The sequence below is a fragment of the Panthera pardus genome, unplaced genomic scaffold (assembly GCF_024362965.1).
Source record: "Panthera pardus isolate Hobbes unplaced genomic scaffold, ASM2436296v1 HiC_scaffold_21, whole genome shotgun sequence".
Classification (NCBI taxonomy): Eukaryota; Metazoa; Chordata; class Mammalia; order Carnivora; family Felidae; genus Panthera; species Panthera pardus.
The window spans coordinates 70256569-70276685 of NW_026526777.1; the positions used below are offsets into that span (position 1 = coordinate 70256569).

Sequence of the window (20117 nt, forward strand, 5' to 3'; positions counted from 1 at the left end):
CACCAGGTAATGCACAATTTTGTCCAGGACCTTCTCAAACAAAGCAGTGCGGATCCACAGGTGCTTGATGGCAAGTGGGGACAGGCTGGGCAGCTTCGGCAGCTTCCGCACATTCTCCTGGAGGCCCTGAATCTGGTTTCACCTTCAAGACCAGTACAGGAGGAGGAGGAATATTCTCAAAAAAGGAGATCCAACAGGACCTCCTTTTGCATATGCAAACAGCAAAATGCCCAACCTCTCTAGGGAATGAAGGAACGGCAACTAAAACAACAACAAAAGCCCACCTTGCTCCTGGCAAGTGGGTGACGTGTTGAAAAAATGATAACACCCAGTGAGTGTGAAGATGCGAGAAAACAGACACCTTCATATACTGTTGTTGATGGGCAAGCCAGATTCTCAGGGCGACACTTCTCTTCATCTCTCTCTCTCATTCCCTCTCTCCCCTTCCCTCTCTCATGAATGAGCGATTGCATGAATGAAATGAATGGCTCTCTCCTACCACCTGGCATGGGTATCTCTAATTCCTCCATGAGAAAGTCATTCCCGATATTATGGAAGGCCCATGGAAATCGCTCCCTTTCGGAAGTTATCAGCAAACACTTGGGAATTTAGCATACGGACTGGAAGGCACCTTGAACACCAAGTGGCTGAGGAGTCTGATTCCGAAAGGGAGCCGGTGACGCTAAGTCCACAGCCTTGCCCGTCCCACAGTTGTGGCCAGCAGCTCTGGGCTGGCAGGCCTGCAAGGGAGGGAAAGGACCATCTCCCACCCGCTGAGGTGGAGTGATCACCCACGGCACACACGGCATGTGCGCCTCTCTCTCCTTCTCTTGCCCGTCACACACACGGCGAATCAATCCACACATTCTTTCCCGTGAAGCCCAATCACGGCTCCGGAATCTTTCACAACAAGGTCCTGTGGGCGGCTGCCAGCACCAACGGGAGCTGAAACCTCTTTGCCAGCCCTGACCAGGCTCCAGACCGCGGCTCTGGCCTAGAGTCAAACTGTGCGGGTCGGGACTCTGGTGGGAGGTTCTCGCGTACATGCCCTCAGGCCCCGCCCCCCCCGCCCCCCAGGAAATCAGCCCTCCAGACATGTGAGTGAAGTCACCGTTCCCCTTGTTGCCTCAATGTCAGCAACTGGTCCATGCAGATGGAGACCACAGTAGTTTCATTAAACTTGGTCTTCCTGCATGCGGAATGGGTTTGGCTAACAGCAGACACTTACTCATTCAACAATCACTTCTTGAGCATTTTACCAGGTGTTGGGCACTGTCCAGACACGGGGGACAAAATGGGGAATAACAGATTTTAGTGGCCTGTTCTCATGGAGTTCAGAGCCAAGGAGGAGAGAGACAACAATCAAGTGAAAAGTACACAAAGGAATGAATAATTAGAGGTGGTGATAACCACAGGAGAGAAAATAAGCAGTGATACGTAAGAGAAATGGGGTGAGGGTTGGAGTTTACCCTTAACTGAGGAAAGGCCTGAATGATGACAAGGCACCAGCCCTGGAAGGTGAGGCGTGTGAACCGGGTGGTAGGTAGAGCATGTGCAAAGGCCCCGGGGTAGGAAAGAGTCTGGCGGGTTTGAGGAGCGAAAGCAGAGTGCAGACAGTGCCAGGAGGTGCGGGTTCTGGCAGAGCTCAGGGAGGAGCCTGGACTGTCCCCTGCGGGAACGCTCCAGCCCTTACCCCATGCTCCGCACTCACGCGCTCTCGATCTGCTGTTCCAGGTCCTGCACCTTGCGGCTCAGCTCTTCGGCCGGTGGGAAGTTCTTGCCCACTTTCATGAAGAGAGCTGCAATCCTGTTGCTGCGCAGAAAGCCAGCCTCCCGCCGCCGCAGCCCATGCAGGACGCAGGCCTCTACAGCCGCTGCAGGGACACGATGGTCAGCAGGCCCTGCCCTACCCGTGCTCCCCAGCACCCAGCCCAGCTCAGGTCTTCAGCCACACACAGGCGCCTTGGAGAGCGGGGCGCCCCAGAATCGCAAAATCCACGAAAGCATCAAAGGAAAATCACGTACGTCTGTCTGCCTTCCACTCCCTCAAAAGGGAGCAGGAGAGCTTAGCAGTTAACCTGTGTTTGCTGCCCGAGGTCAGACTGTCTGTGTTCATATCCTCTCCCAGACACTAACCGGCTGCGTGACCTTGGGCAATGACTTCCTCTCTCTGTGTCTCAGTATCCTCATCTGTGAAATGGGGAAGTACGAACAGGCCTCTGACATGGTTGCAGCAAGCGAGGTGGGGAAAATGCACGGCAAGCGCTTCACATAGTTCGGCACATAGTGAGCGCTGCAGGGACGTTAGCTGTTACGCCTGTCGGTGAGGGAGGGGAGGCTGACCACAGGACTGGTGGGCTTTATCTGGGCTGAAGAATCACATGATCGTCCCCACCATTGTGATTCCAGGAACAGCTAACATCTTGGATCCCATTCCATCTCTGCCACAGCCAAGGAAGAAAGGAACGCCATCTCCAGGTCTCAGATGTGGAAACTGAGGCCCTAAGAGGGGAACTGAATTGCCCAGGGCCACCCAGACGAGCTGGGATCCAAAGCCAGGTCTGAGCCCAAGGTGTGCTCACAACACTTGTGCCGCCACAAAGGATCTGAAGAGAGGACTGTCATCATCTTCCCATGTCTGTGTTTCCCCTGGACACCCCGCCCAGCCCTGCTCAGAGCAGGAGACCCGGGCAGTAGCCTGGGCTCTATCACTGACTTGCCTGAGTGTGACCTCAGGCAAATCGCTTTCCCTCTCTGGGCCTTAGTGTCCCCCCCACCCCCCTCCCCCCGGGAAACAGTCCCTGTGCAGGCCATTCTGATGGCCCCAGTCTTATTTCTGGTACTTTCAGCAGCGCTTTATTGAGTATTTTCTTATCTTCTGTCTTACACAGCAGACTGGGAGGGAGCTCACTCTGGTGTATCATAGGAGCATAATCGACGTTGATGGAAAAACTGAGCATCTTGTAAGAGCTACTCCTTATTGGGTATCTGCTGGGTATGAGACCAGTGTGAAGGTTTACCTTACCTAATCCTTGTGGAAAATACCCAAGAAGTGAGAGTTCTAGTTACTGTGACTCCACAGAAGGAATACTCCAGCAGCCTGAGGGTTAAGAGCCTGGCCCAGGTTATGTTGCACACAAGGAGAAATCCCGAGAGGTTTGGTGCAACTGCTTGTCTTGGTTTATTTTTGTTGGCAATTATTTGACTTTCTTCAAAACCTTATGATTACACTTTTTCTTTTAAGGAGGCTCCACGCCCAACGTGGGGCTGGAACTCACAACGTTGAGCTCCAGAGTCACGTGCTCTACTGAATGAGCCAGCCAAGTGCCCCAGCGATTACGTGGCTTTGAACGGAGGCCCACCCTACTGCCTAATCTGCCCATGGGTTTAATATATTCTGGGTGAGCATCTCGGAAATTTCTTCATTTTTGCTTGCACACACTACACTTTTGTTTAGACTGCAATAAGTTAATTAACTGTTTAAGCACTGGAGACATGCCTCGCGTCTTTCTGACAATGGCTCCTAAGGCACAATGGAGCAGAGACACCACAGGGAGCCCCTGCAGGCCTCACCCTGCCATGACATCACCCTTCCTCCCTCATCCAAACACTGGGGTTGCAGTTAGAGAATCATGATTTTTATCCCAACCTATTCCTCTAAATCTTCAACGGGTGAGCACGGCCGCACACTCTGAAGTATGCCTATTATTTTCTTTGCAAATAGAGATGTCCAGGATAAAAAAAAATTAGGCATGTATACATTCTCACATTAACATTTATGCGTATATACACATGTACATATGCAGACATATATATATATAAACCTATATATACACATACAATATATAAACGCACACACACACACACATATATGTAATTTAAATAAACACATCTCACTTTAAAAAGAAATCTGGGGGCGCCTGGGTGGCTCAGTCAGTTAAGCATCCAACTTCGGCTCAGGTCACGATCTCATGGTTCATGGGTTCAGGGCCCGCATCAGGCTCTGCGCTGACAGCGTAGAGCCTGCTTGAGATTCTCTCTCTGCGTGTCTCTTCCTCTCTCTCTCTGCCCTCCCTCTGCCCACACACTCTCTCTCCAAATAAACTTAGTTTTGTTTTTTTTTTTTTGCCAAGGTCACCCAACAAACAAACGGCAGAGGAGGGATTCGAACCCAGGTCTGCCTGGCTGCAAAGGGGCTAACCTGACAGCACTGGGCTCCCAGGTCACGATATGTGCTCCCATGGGTAGTGCCTCCAGCCATCTGGATGAAGCTGAGGGCCGACCAGGTCTCCTCGCTCTGGCCTCTCCTCGGGGCCAAGAGCGCAAGAGGGGAGATACAGCACGTCCTCCATTGCGAGACACTCCAGTCATGGAATGAAAAGGTTTTCAGGCAGAAAGAAACATCCCTGCTTATACATACACATGGATTAGAAGCTGAACCCTGACTGTGGGGACACGTAAAACATGTGTCTGTAGCCATTGTGGAAGGACAGTAAGAACCTGGCAGCACGGTTATTTCTGGAATCTTGTGAGCACAGCTGGTTCAAGGATACAAGTCAAGCTCCGAGCCCTAGGCCTGCCTCCTCTGCTGAGCCAGCTGGACATGATCCTTTAGGATGGATCAATGGCTCCCAATTCCCTATGTTTTTAAAGCCCATCCATCCTCCCCCTTCATTTGGCAACAGCCACAGGAGGGTGAGGAAAGGGTGCAGAGTCTGTCGTCAGATGCACGACCAACATCACTAGGGGGATGGGTAGCCGTGAACTGAGCCCACAGGAGGGGAAGACAGTCCCTCCAGCGTCAGCAGTGACTAGCTCTTGCTGGGTACACAGGCCATTCTTCCTTTCTTCTCTCGACTTCTCCGTGGTTCCAAATTCCCTCACAGAGCCCCCCCGGGGATCCAAAAAGACCTTCAGAGTCACAAAGTCAAAACACGGTGTGAGAATCCTTGCACAAAGACGCCACTCCCCCAAGGCAGCCCACAGAGAAAGAAGCCCCTTTCCAGGTCAGGGTCCACGGACTCACCACAGAAGGAGATGATGTGGCTGTTGTCCTCGTGGACGAACTTCCGTGTGGCTGCCTCTTCCATGATCTGCTTCACCTGGAAGGGCAGAGGCAGTTGGACGGGGAGACCCAAACGCGACCCAGGGTGTGGTCATCCCCAAGGGCCGTGTCGTCCTTCCTGGCCCTCTGAGGCCATCTGGGGTGCTTTGATAACTTGTCTCCTTCCATGCCCTCCTCATGGCGCCTTCTGTAGGTCTGAGGCCTGGGGCCTGTGAGAGCATCATGTTTTACTGAATTATTTCTTCAGGCTCTCTGCGTGGCTGGTTCTTCTCAGGCGTCACACGAAATGTCATCTTCCTTGAGCCCCTTATCTGACACAGCCCTCCCCTGACACCACTCACACCTCGTTACAGTCCCTTCTGGGTACATATGCGATTCCTGTCCTGTTTACTTGCTTACTATTACCTTCTTCTAAGATATAAATTCCCTGAGGCCAGGGCCTCACCTATCTTGTTCACTTCTGTATCCATGGAGACCAAAACAGTGCCTGGCACATAGCAGGTGCTCCATAAATATTTTTGGAAGCAAGGAGAGAAAGAAAAGAAAAGAAAAGAAAAGAAAAGAAAAGAAAAGAAAAGAAAAGAGAGGGGAGGAAGGAAGGAAGGAAGGAAGGAAGGAAGGAAGGAAGGAAGGAAGGGGAAACAAGCATATAAAAGAATCAGGAAGGTATAGTGATAAATCAGGCCTGGAATCTAGCAGCTCTGGGTTCCAATCCCTGCTCAGGCACCTCCAGTTGGGTCTGTGACCTCAATTTGGGAAACCGAGGCTCAGCAAAGTGAAGCAAACTTGCCCAGAGAAGTAAAGCTGGCCCAGAGCAGACACCGAATTCCAGGCTGTCTGACTCCCTGGGGGTGTGTTTTCCTACTATCCTCACACGCTCAACAAATCTTTTTTGAGCGCCCCTGATGCACCAGGAGTGAGCGACACAGTGCTGAAAGGGCAGCCGTGCCTCTGCTCACAGAGATGACTCACCAGTGGCCTGAACACCCTTCTGCTTTGCTGGATTCTGGCCCCCGGCCTGCCCAGCCCCCAGTCACCATGGGGCTTTAGCCATGCATTTCTCCTCTCTAGAGGCTCAGTTTCGCCACCTTGAGGTTGAGAAGGCCGAGAGAGATGACCTCAAAGGCCGGTCCCAGCTCTGCATCGCCAGGGCTGCGACATGGGGTAACAGGAGCAGTTCTGAATCCAACCCCTCCATGAGCAGCCGCTCCCTTCCTGGCTGCCCCGTGACCCGCTCGGCCTCAGCCAGGCCAGCTCAGCAGTGCACCCACCAGAGAGCGATCGCAGGCTCTCCATGCCCCTCTCCCCTTCCCTGCGGGTGCCTCCTGGAGGGGAAAACAGAACTCAGAGCATCCCTGGCCATGCCCTGCAGTGTCTGCCCCACACAACCGAGTCAGCACTCGCCCCGTGAACAGCGCTGACCTCTGAGCTCAGCGAGCTCTAAGCTGGGCTTCGCCAGCGGCATTTCCAAGTCTGAAAACTATGTAGCCAAAGCCCTGGAACCGGCCCTGTTTACACGTGTGGAAACTTGAGGGTTGGGAGGCAAACTGGCCTACTGAAGGCCACAAAGCTCGGAAGCCATGGCTGGACTTTTGGCTCAGGACTTTTTTTTTTGCCCCATCTCAGCTCCAGCTGCCATATCCTGGCCACTGTGGCTCCTGATTGTGTTTCCACAGTCAAATCACATCACCTCCCTGAACCTTAGTTTTCTCGCTGGGTGAAGGGCGTACAGGAACAGCACCTGCCTCATGGGGCTGCGGGAAGACTGAACAAGGTAACGCACACCATGTGCTGAGCACAGAGCCTGGCGCACAGGGTGCCTGCAGTGTTACTTGCCTAAAACCTCACCTGGTCTCTCTATTCTGGCTGAAACAGTAACCTGTTCAGGAGAATAAAATTCCCCTGCTTCAAGGGTCCCCACAGTGGCTGCTCTCGAACACCCATCAGATTGATAAGCCCAGAGCCCGACGCGGGGCTTGAACCCATGACTGTGAGATCACGACCTGAGCCTTAAGACACTCTTTTTTTAAAAAACGCTTATATATTTTTGGAGAGACAGAGCACAAGTGGGGGAGGGACAGGGAGAGAGGGAGGCACAGAATCCGAAGCAGGTTCCAGGCTCTAAGCTGTCAGCACAAAGACCAATGTGGGGCTCGAACGCACGAACTGTGAGATCATGACGTGAGCCGAAGTCGGTCCCTCGACTGACTGAGCCACCCAGGGGCCCCCATAAGAGACTCTTAAATTCAGAGAACAAACTGAAGGTTGCTGGAGGGGAAGTGCGTGGGGGGATGGGCTAAATGGGTGATGGGCATTAAGGAGGGCGCTTGTTGGGATGAGCACTGGGTGTTGTATGGAAGCCAGTTTGGCAATAAGTTATATTAAAAAAAAAGAGAGAGACACTCAACTGACTGAGCCACCCAGGTGCCCCAAACCATACAGAGTCTCCAACAACCAACGGGTCAAAGAAGAAATCACAAGAGAAATCAGCAAGTATCTTGAGACAAATGGAAAGGAAAAGGCAACGTATCAAAATCCAGGGGATGTAAAGAAAGCAGGGTACAAGGGGCATCTACAGCTGGAAGTGCTTATGTTCAAACAACAAGGAAGGTCTCCAATCAACCGTCTAACTTGACACCTCGAGGAACTACAGAGGAACAAACAAAACCCAAAGCTAGCAGAAGGAAGGTCATCACAATGTCACAGCAGAGATAAACAAAAGAAAGAAAAGAAATACAAGGGTAGGTTTTAACAAAACCAAGAGTTGAGTCTTCCAAAAGATCAGCAGGATTGACAAACCTTTAAGCCAGACTAAGAGCAAAAAATAAGAGAGAGAGAGAGAGAGACTCGACAAAAATCAGAATTAACACCAATCCTCCTCAAATTCTTCTAAAATAATAATAATAATGGAAGAGGAGGGAATACTTGCGTTGCATGAGGCTGACATTACCTTGGAAAGCAAAGCCAAGCAAGTCATGACACAAACACTGGAGACCAATGTCTCCAATGAGTGACTCCATCAGAAGGCTCAACAAAACACTGGCAAACAGAACTCGGCAGGATCCGGAGAGCTCCACATGTGCCATGACCAAGTAGGACATTCTGCTAAGATGCAGCGAGGGTTCAAGACACAAAAACCGACCAACCCAAGACACCAGCATTAACATACGAAGAGAAAAGTACCACATGGGCATCACGGCTGATACAGAAAAAGAATGTGGCAAAATTCAACACCGTTCACCATAAAAACTCTCACCAAACTAAGAACAGGAAGAAACTACCGGTCACGTATGAAAGTCATGTAGGAAAAACCCAGAGTTACCATCGCATGCGATGGTGGAAGACCGAAAGTTTTTCCTTCAAAGTCAAGAGCAAGACAAAGACACCTCTGCTCGCCTCTTTTACTTCACGTAGCATTGGAAGCTCTAGCCAGACGAATTAGGACAAGGAAAAGAAACCAAAGGTATGCAAATTGGAAAGAAAGAAGTGAAATGATTTCGGTTGATCTTATGGGCGGAAAACGCTAGAAACTCCAAATGAAAACTGTTAGCAGTCATAAATAAATACAGCCATGTTGCAGGATACAAAATCCATACGTGAAAATTAGCTGTATTTCTAAACACTACCGATAAACAATCCCAAAACAAAATGTTAAATATTCTGTTTACAATAGCATCAGAAACAGGGGTGCCTGTGTGGCTCCATCAGTTAAGCGTCCAACTTCAGCAGAGGTCGTGAGCTCGCGGTTTCTGAGTTCGAGCCCCATGTCAGGCTCTGTGCTGATATTACGGAGCCTACTTCGGATTCTCTCTCTCTTCCTCTCTCTCTGCTCCTCCCCTGCTCATGCTCTCTCTCTCTCTCTCTCTCAAAAATAAAGAAACACTAAAAAAAAAAAGTAGCATCAAAAAGAATAAAATACTTAGGGATAAACTTAACCAAGGAGGTGAAAGACCTGTATATCGAAAGCTACAGTAAACCTGCTGAGAGAACTTTATTATTATTATTATTATTATTATTATTATTATTATTATTGTTGTTGTTATTACTTTTAATGTTTATTCATTTTTGAAGGAGAAAGAGACAAAGCATGAGCAGGGGAGGGGCACAGAGAGAGAGGCAGGCTCCAGGCTCTGGACTGTCAGCACAGAGCCCGATGCAGGGCTCGAACCCACAAGCTGTGAGATCACGACCTGAGCCGAAGTTGGATGCACAACCGACTAAGCCACACAGGCACCTCAAGAGAACTTTTTAAAGATGCAAATAAATGGAAAGGCTTCCCATGTGTTCAGAGATTGAAAGACTTAATATCGTTGTCAATAAAACCCAAAGCAATCTACGTGTAATCGCCATCAAAATCCCAATGGCATTTTGTTGATGTTGTTTTGGCGTGGTGTTTTTGTTTTTGGTTTTTGGTTTTGTTTGTTTTTTTGCAGAAAAAGGAAAATCTATCCTAAAAGTCATAAGGACTCCCATGAATAGGCAAAGCAATCTTGAAAAGGAAGAACAAAGCTAGAAGTTTGGTATTTCCTGACTTCAAACCTCATTATAAAACTATGGTAATAAAAATACTAGCAAATTTTGAGGTACCAGCATAAACACAAGTGGTGAAGAAGAGAGAGCCCAGAAATAAACCTTCATGTCTATCAGTACATATGAAACGATTTTGACAAAGATGCCAAGACCATTCAGTGTGTGTGTGTGTGGGGGGGCAGTCTCCTACAAATGCTCTTGAGAAAACTGGATGTCCACATGGAAAAGAATGAAGTGAGACCCTCACCTGTACCATACACAAAAATCAACTCGAAATGGATCAAAGGCCTAAATACCAGAGCGAACACTACAGAATTCCTCAAAGAAAACATAGCAGAGAAGCGCCATGATTTGGCAACGATTTCTTGGCTGTGACACCAAAAGCAGAGCGGGCAAAAGTAACATGAAATAAAATGGACCGCGTCAAAGTAAACAAACAAACTTGTGTACATCAAAGGACACAATAAACAGAGTGAAAAGGCAACACCCATGGAATGGGTGAAAATACCTGCAAATCGTGTATCTGCTAAGGAGCTAACGTCTAGACTGTATGATGCGTTCCTACAACTCAACAACAAAAAACAACCTGATTCCCAAATGGGCAAAGGACCTGGACAGACACGTCTCCAGAGAAGATAAACAGATGGCCAACAAGCACACGCAAAGATGCTCAACATCATTCATCATCAGGGAAGTGCAAATCAAAACCGTGATGAGATACTGACCGCCTCACACCTATTAGGATGGCTCCTATCGAAAAATGGAAAATAACAAGTGTGGGTGCACATATGGAGAGATCGGAACTCTGGTGCATTGCTGATGGGCACGTGAACTTGTGCGGTTCCTAAGGAAAACAGGATGGCAGGTCCTCAAAAAATTAAGCAGAAAATTCCCATCTGATCCAGCGGTTCTCTTCTGGGTATATACCCCAAAGGACTGAAAGCAGAGTGTTGAAGAGAGATTTGCACACCCGTGTTCACGGCAGCACTATCCACAACAGCCAAGGGCAGAAACAACCCAAGTGTCCATTGATGGACAAATGGATAAACAAAATGTAGCAGACACATTCAAGGCAATAGAACTCAGCTTTAAAAGGGAGGAAGTTCTGGGGCACCTGGGTGGCTCAGTTTGTTGAGTGTCCGACTCTGGATCTTGGCTTGGGGCGTGGTCTCATGGTTTGTGGGATAGAGCCCTGTGTCGGGCTCTGCACTGATGGTGTGGAGCCTGCTTAGGATTCTCTCTCTCTCTCTCTCTCTCTCTCTCTCTCTCTCCCCCTCTATGCCTGTCCCTCCTTCCCTCTCTCTCTCTCAAAATATACACATAAAGTTAAAAAAAAAGGAAGGGAATTCTGACACCTGCCAGTACATGCATGAACCTTGAACATGTCACGCTAAGTGAAATAAGCCAGGCACAAAGAGACAAAATACTTATGAGCGGTGCCTAAAGGAGGCAAGTTCATAGAGACAGAAAACAGAATAGTGGTTGCCAGGGGCTGGGGGGAGGAGAGAAAGGAAAATTATTACTTAACGGGTACAGAGCTGTAGTTTTGTGAGACGAAGAGAGACTGACCACACAACAATGTGAATGACTCCGCACTACCGAACTTAAAAACGATGAAGGCAAAATTTTATGTTGTGTATTTTACCACAATTTTTACAAGTGTGGATACTATGTGTTAATATAGTGTAAATAAATATTTTGCAATTGATTTTTTTTAAAAAAATTTTGATGTTTATTTTTGAGAGAGAGAGAGAGAGAGAGAGAGAGAGAGAGAGAGAGAGAGGGAGGGAGGAAGGGTCAGAGAGGGGGAAGCAGGCTCCAGGTTCCATGCTGCCAGCACAGCAAGGTGGAGGCTATCAGCAGGTAGAATGGAGAGAATAAGTCCCGAGAGTGGCACTTTGTGAAGTTCTCTCCTGCCTGCCTTGCCTCATGGGATCATCCCAAGAGTTCAGGGTAATACTCTCCCCATGTACAGAGGAGGAAAACTGAGGCTCTGGGGAGGAGGACACTCCCTGCAATGGACTGAATGTTTCAGTTCCCCCCCAAATTCCTATGTTGAGATTCTAATCCCCAGTGTGATGGGGGTATTATGAGGCGGGGCCTGTGGGAGGTGATGAGGTCATGGGTAGGATCGGTGACCTCAGGAAAGAGACCCCGGAGAGCTCCCTTCCCTCTTCTGTCACGTGAGGACATAGAGAGAAGACAGCGGTCTGTGAACCAGGAAGCGGGTTCTCAGCAGACACTGCTGTTCTCAGCAAAACAAGGAAGTTCCAGGGGTGAACCTGGTACCTAGAACTATAGACAGAGAAGCACAAAAACAAGGGTCTGCAAACCGTTTCTGTAGAGATCTACGGAGTAAGCATTCTTGGCTTTGCTGGCCACTGGTCTCTGTCTCAAGTATTTAACTTCACCCTTGGATCCGGAGAGCAGCCATATGCCAATGAATGAGCGTGGCTGTGTTCCAATAAAACTTTATTTACAAAACCAAGTGGAGAGCCGGGTTTGTCCTTTGGGCAACAGTTTGCTGACCGTAAAATAATAAAAAAACGTGTACCTGTTGGTCTTGGCCCCCAGTTCCCCGCACAGAGCTCCTAAATCCCTGGTAATTTCCTAAGTGATCACAGCACTAGGGGCATCTTCTATTCTACCAGTTGACCTTTGACCTCAGTTCCTGACACACAATTTCTAAATCCCTTGGACTCTCCTGGGTGAGAGGAATGTGCTTTGTTCTAATGAGGTGATGCCTGGCGGGCGCCTGGATCGCTTCGGGATGGGGACTGGTCACCAGAAAGACCAAGCTATGATGAGAAGCTTGGAACTTTCAGCCCCATGCCTCATTCTTGCGGACGGGGACAGGGAGGCAGACTGAGTTCACTCTTCACCACGTCTGTGTTAATGAAGCCTCCATAAAACCCCCCAAGTATGAGGCTTGGACAGCAGGCTGCCGAACATGGAGGTGACGGAAGGGCGCCACAAGATGACACGGAGGCTCTGTGCCCCTCCCCCAGACCTTGCCCTACGCACCTCTTCCATCTGGATGTTCATCTGCGTCCTGTATCGTACCTTTTTGTCACAAACCGGTGAACCTAGGTGTTTCCCTGACTCCTATGAGCAAACGATCAAATCTAAGGAGGGGGCTAGGGGAACCCCAGTATGCGGCCATCAAGAAGTACGGGGATGGGGCGCCTGGGTGGCTCAGTCGGTTAAGCGTCCGACTTCAGTTCAGGTCATGATCTTGCAGTTCGTGAGCCACACTGGGTTCTGTGCCGGCAGCTCAGAGCCTGCAGCCTGCTTTGGATTCTGTGTCTCCCTCTCTCTCTGCCCCTCCCCATATTTGTGCACACGCGCTCTCTCTCTCTGTCTCTCTCAAAAATAAATAAATAAATGAAACCAACAAAGAAGTACAGGTGACAATCTGAGACTTGCACCTGAAGTGGGGGACAGTCTTGCAGGACTGGGGCCCCTCACCTGTGGGACCTGACACTGACTCCAGGCAGCTAGCGTCAGACTCGGTTAAGGGGCGGCCACCCGGCTGGCATCGAAGAACTGCCTGAGGTGTAGCAAACCCACACACCTCTGGTGTCTGCGGGATCGTCCAGGAAGAGTGTGGGATCAAGGAGAAACACACAGGAGTCTGTTTCTCCAACTCACTGATCCTGTGTGAGAATGTCTGGCACCACTGGGCTGGCCCAGGCTGCCCGCCCTGGTGTCACAGAAGGGGACAGCACGGGGGGGAGGGCTAACGCAGCTGACCACCCCACACACAGGGCCAGCCCCAGCTCTTCCCAGTGGCCAGCCCTCTCTCAGGCAGCTCGTAGCCCTCCTGCCAATGTCTGCCTGCCCCTCGGAGGTGGCCATCTGCCCTTCGCCTGCCAGAGTGAGTGTGACGCAGGGGCCCTTCCGTCTGCCCGCGTCCTCCCCCGTGGCTAGTGCAGTGACCGCCAGGACCCACGTGCTCCATCCCCAAAAGGTTGCCGGGATGGAAAATCCCTAAGCTCTAAGTCCTGGCTGTGGCTGCGAGCACTGCCCCGAGGGACCTCAGTTTACCCCTCTGGCCTCAAAGACCTACCCAACTCCCACTTTCCAGGATGCCTTCACCTCCCCAACTGTGATGGGCTGAGCCGTGTCCCTGCCCCCCAATCACATGCTGAAACCTTAACCCCTAGAGGATGTGATCTATTTGGAGCCAAGAGCTTTACAGAGGTAATTATGTCACAATGAGGTCATGAGGGTGGGGCCTCACCTGGTGTGACTGATGTCCTTATAAGAGGAAACTGGGATGCAGACCACCACAGAGGGAAGGCCACATGAAGACACGGGGAGAAGAGGGCCATCCACGAGGAACGCCGGGAACAGAGCCTTCCCTCGTGGCCCGCAGAAGCCAACCCTGCTGACATCATGACCTTGGACCTCCAGCCTCCAGCACTGTGAGAAAATACATTTCTGTTGTTTAAGCCACTCAGTGTGTGGCACCTTGTTATGGCGGCCAGGGCAGACTGGTACTCCCACCATCCGTATCCGCAGCATCCTTCTCCCTCTGAATGAGCTCTTCTGTGCCAGCGAACGAATGGATGAATGAATGAATGAATGAGTGATGAATTAGTTCTAGGGTTACCTATGTCATTAACTCACTATACCCTCTCCACAGCTCTGTGAGGCTTGGTTCTATTTTTATTTAAAAAAAATTTTTTTTAAGTTTGTTTACTTTTGAGAGAGATACAGAGAGAAAACACAAGCAGGGGAGGGGCAGAGACAGAGGGGGACAGAGGATCTGAAACGGGCTCCATGCTGAGAGGAGTGGAGAGCCCGACGCAGGGCTTGAACCCACGAACCATGAGATCACGACCTGAACCGAGGTTGGATGCTTAACCCAATGAGCCACCCAGGCACCCCATGGCTCTACTTTTATACCGACTTCTCACACCATGAGAGTTAAGATCAGAGACATTAAGCAACAAACCCGAGGTCACACAGTGAACAGGAGGCCGAAGCAGAGTGTCAACCCAGGCTCTGGATGCTATTCTAGAAGCTTCAGCCAATGGCTTGTCTTTGAAAAATAATAATAATGCTCCAACTTACCAAATGCACAGCACTGGGCTAAGCATACATGGTGTCATGGACTGGATGCTCGTGTCCCCAAAGATTCACATGCTGAAGCCCTGCCCCAGCCCCCGTGTGATGGTATCTGCAGGTGGGGCCTTTGGGGGGAAATTAGGGTTGGATGAGCTCCTGAAGGTGAGGCCCTCAACATGGGATTGGGGTCCCTAAAAAAAGAGGAAGAGGAGAAGAGCACAGGGAAAAGGTCATCTACAAGCCAGGAAGACAGCCCTCGCCAGGAACTGAATGGGCTAGCACCTTGGCCCTGGACTTCTCAGCCTCCAAACTGCAAGAAATCAATGTCTGTTTAGGCCACTCCATCTGTGGTGTTCTGCTTCGGCTGCCTGAGCTGAGACACGGGGCCGGCCCCCCATAATCCTCACAACACAGTTCCCAGGTGGCCACCACCAGGCCACTTGACAGACAAGTGCAGAGGTATTGGTTACTGCCTAGCCAAGGGCATCAGAAAATCCAAAGTCACCTTGCTGAGGTTTGTATGCTGGTCAATCTGACTCCAAGGGGAGGCTCTACCCACCACACTCTGCCCCAGACACAGGAGTCAGATGTACTCCCTGGGACTGCCGGCCTCAGGGACATGACAGAAGACACAATCCCTTCCTTTTCCTCTCCCTCCCTCCAGAAGGCCTGGAGGACCCCGTAGTCACTGCAAGTGGTGGACAACAGCACCGATGCGTTTATTCCACATCTCAGCACGAGCCAGGATAGGGTCTGGGGGACTTCTGCTTCTCTGGGTCACAGGATGGCTGGGCCCAGCAAAAGTAAGATTCGGAACTCAGCTGCAGGCAAAACCATGGCCAGGGGTCTTCGCTGGGGGTTCTGTGTACTTGAGGGATCCAAGAGGGTTTCCTGGCCGGGGGTCGAGGGGCCACAGGACTCAGGGATAGGGAAGGGAGGGCAGTGGCGGCCACGGGAAAGCCTCTGTCCCCTCCCTGGCTCCATGGGCAGGTTCTGATGATGTGGCAGGTGCCACAATGTGCCACACAGACCGCTTCAGGACTGGAGGCTGCTAGGAGGGCTCCTGGAGAGCCCTCAGCTGCCAGTCCCATAGAGGACAGGGATCCCTTCGGCCCCAGGGAGAGCCTCCACCAAGGTCTCGCTGCTTCCCCGGAGGCCACCATCCGGTGATGGGAACGTGTAGGCTGTGAAGGTCTGGCATCCTTGCCCCCAACTTGGGACAGTGTGAAGGGCCATCCCAGCAAGACCGGCAACTCCCCACGGGGCTTCCATGAAAGCCTCGTGACCCATCTTCTCCCTTGGCCCACTGCCGCTCGCTTCACTTGGCTCCGCTGGGTGTTAATCCCAAAGGCACACTCTAAGAAAGCTGCATGCTGACCTCCATCTCGGCGACAGCTGCCACATAGGGACCGCCAAGATACAGCATGGCTGCATCTGGGCAACAGTCAACAGGGACAAGTTGCAAACCATTCAAACACCGGTGAATTCAGCGGGACAAAGGCCCGGATACACTGGGTGCACAGAGCAGCAGGGATGGAGCCTGACGGTCCTGCCCAGGAAGACCTTTCGGTCCAAAGAGCCAAAAGGTAGGACAAGCTGGGACAGGTACAGGGCAAGCGTGGTGCTGACGCAGGGCCCAGCAGCCCCAGCACCAGCACCAGCACGAGCTGAGAACCGGCTGGAGATACAGATGCTCGGAAGCCACGGAGGCAGCAACTCTGGGGTGTTGATCAAGCTTTCCAAGCTACTCTCAGGCATGCTCCCATTGCAGTGGGGCATTTCAGAGGAGACAGAAAACTAGCAGCCAAAGTCCTTAGGAAGAGACTCCGCAGTCACGGCTCCTGTCTGGGGACCTTCCTCACACAGCCAGTCCCTTCTGGCCACCTCTCCTTGCTTCCCGTATCAGACTGGGGCAGCCAACAGTTCCCGGCTCCCCACTATTCCAACCGCGGGGTGCTGCACCCTTCTCCCCACCCACCCCACCCTGCCTTGGTCAACAGCACCCTTATTAAATTCATCTTCATGTGCTGCGTTTGGAGGAATCATCTGTTTCCTATTGTTACCCGGACTGTATACACACGTTGTCTCAAGTCCAAACCCCACAGAATGAAGGTTGTCTGTTTGTAGCTATGGACCCTGAAACTCAGACAGGGTAATCCCCAGGGAAGGCAGGCTCCTGGGGATGGATCTGGGGCGGGGTGGGCAGTGGAGGTGGGGACACAGCACCAAGGGCGTAGTTCTCAGCCTGAGGGAGGGGTTCTGACGAGGGAGGGGCCTCCCCTACTCTGCTGGCTCCCGACTTCCCCGGAAGTTAATAACGCGCTGACAGCCTGAGGCCAGAAGAAGAAATTAAAAAGGCAGGGGGGAAAGCCTCCCCCGGAAGGTCGGTCCCTGCAGCCTCACGGGAGAGGACACTGTCTCACTGCAGAAAGAGGCTATGGCCCAAACTGGCCAGGGGAGGACCCATCCCCGGGGGAACCGACCGCCCCTGTGGGCACGGGGCAGAGGGCCACAGAAGGCCTCTGAAATGCAGCTCAACCACCTTTCCCGTCCCAGGCTCCCAGGCATGAGCCTGGAACTGATCTGCTGTGGAGGTCGACAGCTGTGAGGAACCTCGGGGTGGTCTGGGGGTGGCAGTGGCAGTGTGGCATCCTGGCTCCCTGAACAAGCCCATGTGATTTGCTGAGCTTTGGCCCCGGAATCATGCCTGACTGAGGCAGCACAGAGGCAGTGGCTACGGGTGGTGCGACTGCAGCCACAGAGACCTGTGTTTGCATCCAGCTCAGCCCTTCCTGTCCAGGGGTGAGGATTCAATGGGGTGTTATTTGCAAAAGAGGAGGCCTGGCTAGCATATAGCAGGAGTTTTATGATGCTGAAAGCTCACTGTTCTTCTTTTCTTTTCTTTTCTTTTTTTTTTTGAGCACTCATGGTGTTCCTGGGACTGTTTATGGCATGACAACCCAAGATAGATTACCGACATAGTCCCACTTTACAGATGGAAGAAACTGAGGCAGAGAGCTATTAGATAACCCACCCAAGGTCATGCAGAGGAGGCAGGATTCAGACCCAGGTCTTTATTCTAACAAAGGCCTCAAAGCAGAAGCTGGAGACCTTTTGAAATAGTTTTGTTACTGCCCAGCTTAGCAGCAAGAGAGTATGTTTACTGAGCACCTACTATGTGCCATGTACTTTGTACAGAATACCTTATTTAATCCTCACAAAAATATTATCATCCCCATTTTAAAGTTTTTTTTTTTTCCAGAGAGAGAGAGAGAGAGAGAGAGAGCGCACATGTGTGCATGTGAGTGGGGGAGGGGCAGAAAGGCAGGAGAGAGAGAGAGAATCCCAAGCAGGCTCTTGTGCTGCCAGCACGGAGCCCGATGCAAGGCTTGAACTCACAAACCACGAGACCATGACCTGAGCTGAAATCGAGAGTCAGATGCCTAACTGACTGAGCCATCCAGGTGCCCCTCTCCTCCCGGTTTTAAAGATAGGTAAACTGAATTGATGCGATTTGGCCTAAGGCACACAACCAGGAAAGGCCGCAGCCAGGACTTGAACTCAAGGTCTGACGGTCAGCTCTGCCCCCAACCTGCCCAGAAATGGGTCAGGCCCTGTGAAATCCCAAAGTGCCGAGAAACCTATGAGAAGGGGTTCCTCAGTCTTGCCCAACGTGGGGACCAAAACAGCACTGAAATGGGAGTCAGGAGACCTGGGTCACCCGGATATGACTCTAACAACCATGCCTGTGGGGGTCTTTTAGGCAGGGGGAGCCAACTTCAAAGGTCAAAGTGGTCAGAAAGATTTCGTCTCTGTCCAGCATCCATTCGGAGTCCTCCAACATCTGCCTGCATTCCTCCAAATGATGGGGAGCTCACTTCTTTCGAAACCAGCTTCTTAGCTCTAACGACAGGATGTTAGGAGGCAGTTGAGAGGCTAGGAGCCAGAACGTGGTGTCACTGAACTGGTGTTGAATCCTTGACCCCTCATGATGCTGGACAAGTCTCCCCACCTGTACCATGGGGTGGTGGATAATAGTACCCCACCTCATCGGCAAATGAGACAGCACCTGGCACGTAGTAGGAACTGTACAGGCAGGAGCCACTCTTAGATGGCAGCGACCGTAGGGTTCACGGCCTGGCCCACAGTGGACGCTCACGAGTGTGAGTTAGGTGAACAGGCAATTGCGAAGGGGCTCTTAGGCTCTGTTCACCCACCCCAGCTTCTCATCCACAGGTTATTTAGGACCTAGGGGGCCTCTGGGGCTGTGACCCCACCCCTCCACGTGCCACCAGTGAGCACAGGCCCCAGCACACTTCCAGCCCCACCCTGCAACCATTCAGAAACCAGCCCCGCGCTCCCACCCTCCACCTGCAAATGCTGAAACAGCATATAGGAGGCGTCAGCTCAGGAGGGAATCAGGCAGGGAAACCTGGACCAACCCGCAAAGCCGGAAGAGAGGGCTCCCGGGCCTCCGGGGCCTGCCTTGTCTTCTCTCCTCACTCCCAGCACCTGCCCACCCACACCAAGGTACCCTCGTGCTGCCCACCTTGAACCCTACCAGGTTTCAGATCAGCCACTACTCCCCACTGCCTCTCGGCACGGTTCTGTGCTCACCCCTCCTGTGCCCGGATAGGAATAATACAGCCCAGGGTGCAGAGCTGTCAGAAGGATTCTGGAAAATCTGGGCAGAGGGCCTCACGGCACGCAGCTGGCACCATGTAAAGGAAGGTGCCTGAGGGAAGTCAGTAAAAACTTGAGTTCAGGGGGCCACTAGGCCCAGGTCAAACTCCAATTGTGCCGTTAGCGAGGTGACCTCAGGCCTCAGTTTCCTCATCTGTGAAATGGAGATGACACTCACACCACCTGTCTGGGCTGCCATGTGCGGACTTCATAAAAACACACGCACAGCGCTCAGAATGGGGGCAGGGGCTCAGACCCACCCTGTGTAAAAAGAGCTCCACTCCCGACCCCCTTCTGCTGCTGGAGACGTTTCCTTAGAATTTATCATGGCCTGACTTCCACTATACATCTGAGGGCGTTTAGTGTCCATCTCTAGGACGCTGACTAGGCAAACAAACAGCATGTGCTCAAGATATGTTTGGTGATCACTCTGATTATATTAGTAGCACTAACACCTGCAGCTAAAGCTCACTGAGTTTTGACCCAGGCAGTGTCTTTAAGTCCCTTGGACGTTGGATCTCATCTGCTGTGTGTTTAAGGCCAGGGTGGGCAGTATTTTCCGGAGAGGGTCAGACAGCAAACACTTCAGGTTCTGGAGTAGGACTGCCAGATAAAATACAGGCTGCCCTGTGATACCTAAACTTCAGATACACAAGGAATTTCTTTTTTTGTGTAAGTATGTACCAAATATTGCATGGACCATACCTATGCTAAAAGATCACTTGTTTTCCTGAAATTCAGATTCAAGCAGGCAATCTGAACTTTA

The 20117-nt window shown here is 51.4% G+C and overlaps 1 protein-coding gene across 10 annotated transcripts in view; it reads right to left on the bottom strand.

The window, feature by feature from the left end:
* Positions 1-20117, bottom strand: part of LOC109261232 (ankyrin repeat domain-containing protein 26-like) — a 101909-nt gene that overhangs the window by 60152 nt on the left and 21640 nt on the right. For 2 of the 10 annotated variants that reach the window (XR_008424743.1, XR_008424745.1), the window contains exon 3: positions 5027-5102. The exons of 7 other annotated variants lie outside the window; for them this stretch is intronic. Coding sequence is in view for 1 of the 3 variants with exons in the window: in XM_053909480.1 (XP_053765455.1) it covers positions 5027-5090 (64 nt within the window). In the remaining 2 variants the exon portion in view is untranslated. Of the gene's footprint in view, positions 1-5026; positions 5599-20117 lie in introns of those variants that run through there. One more of the 10 variants, XM_053909480.1, reaches the window with a different exon arrangement.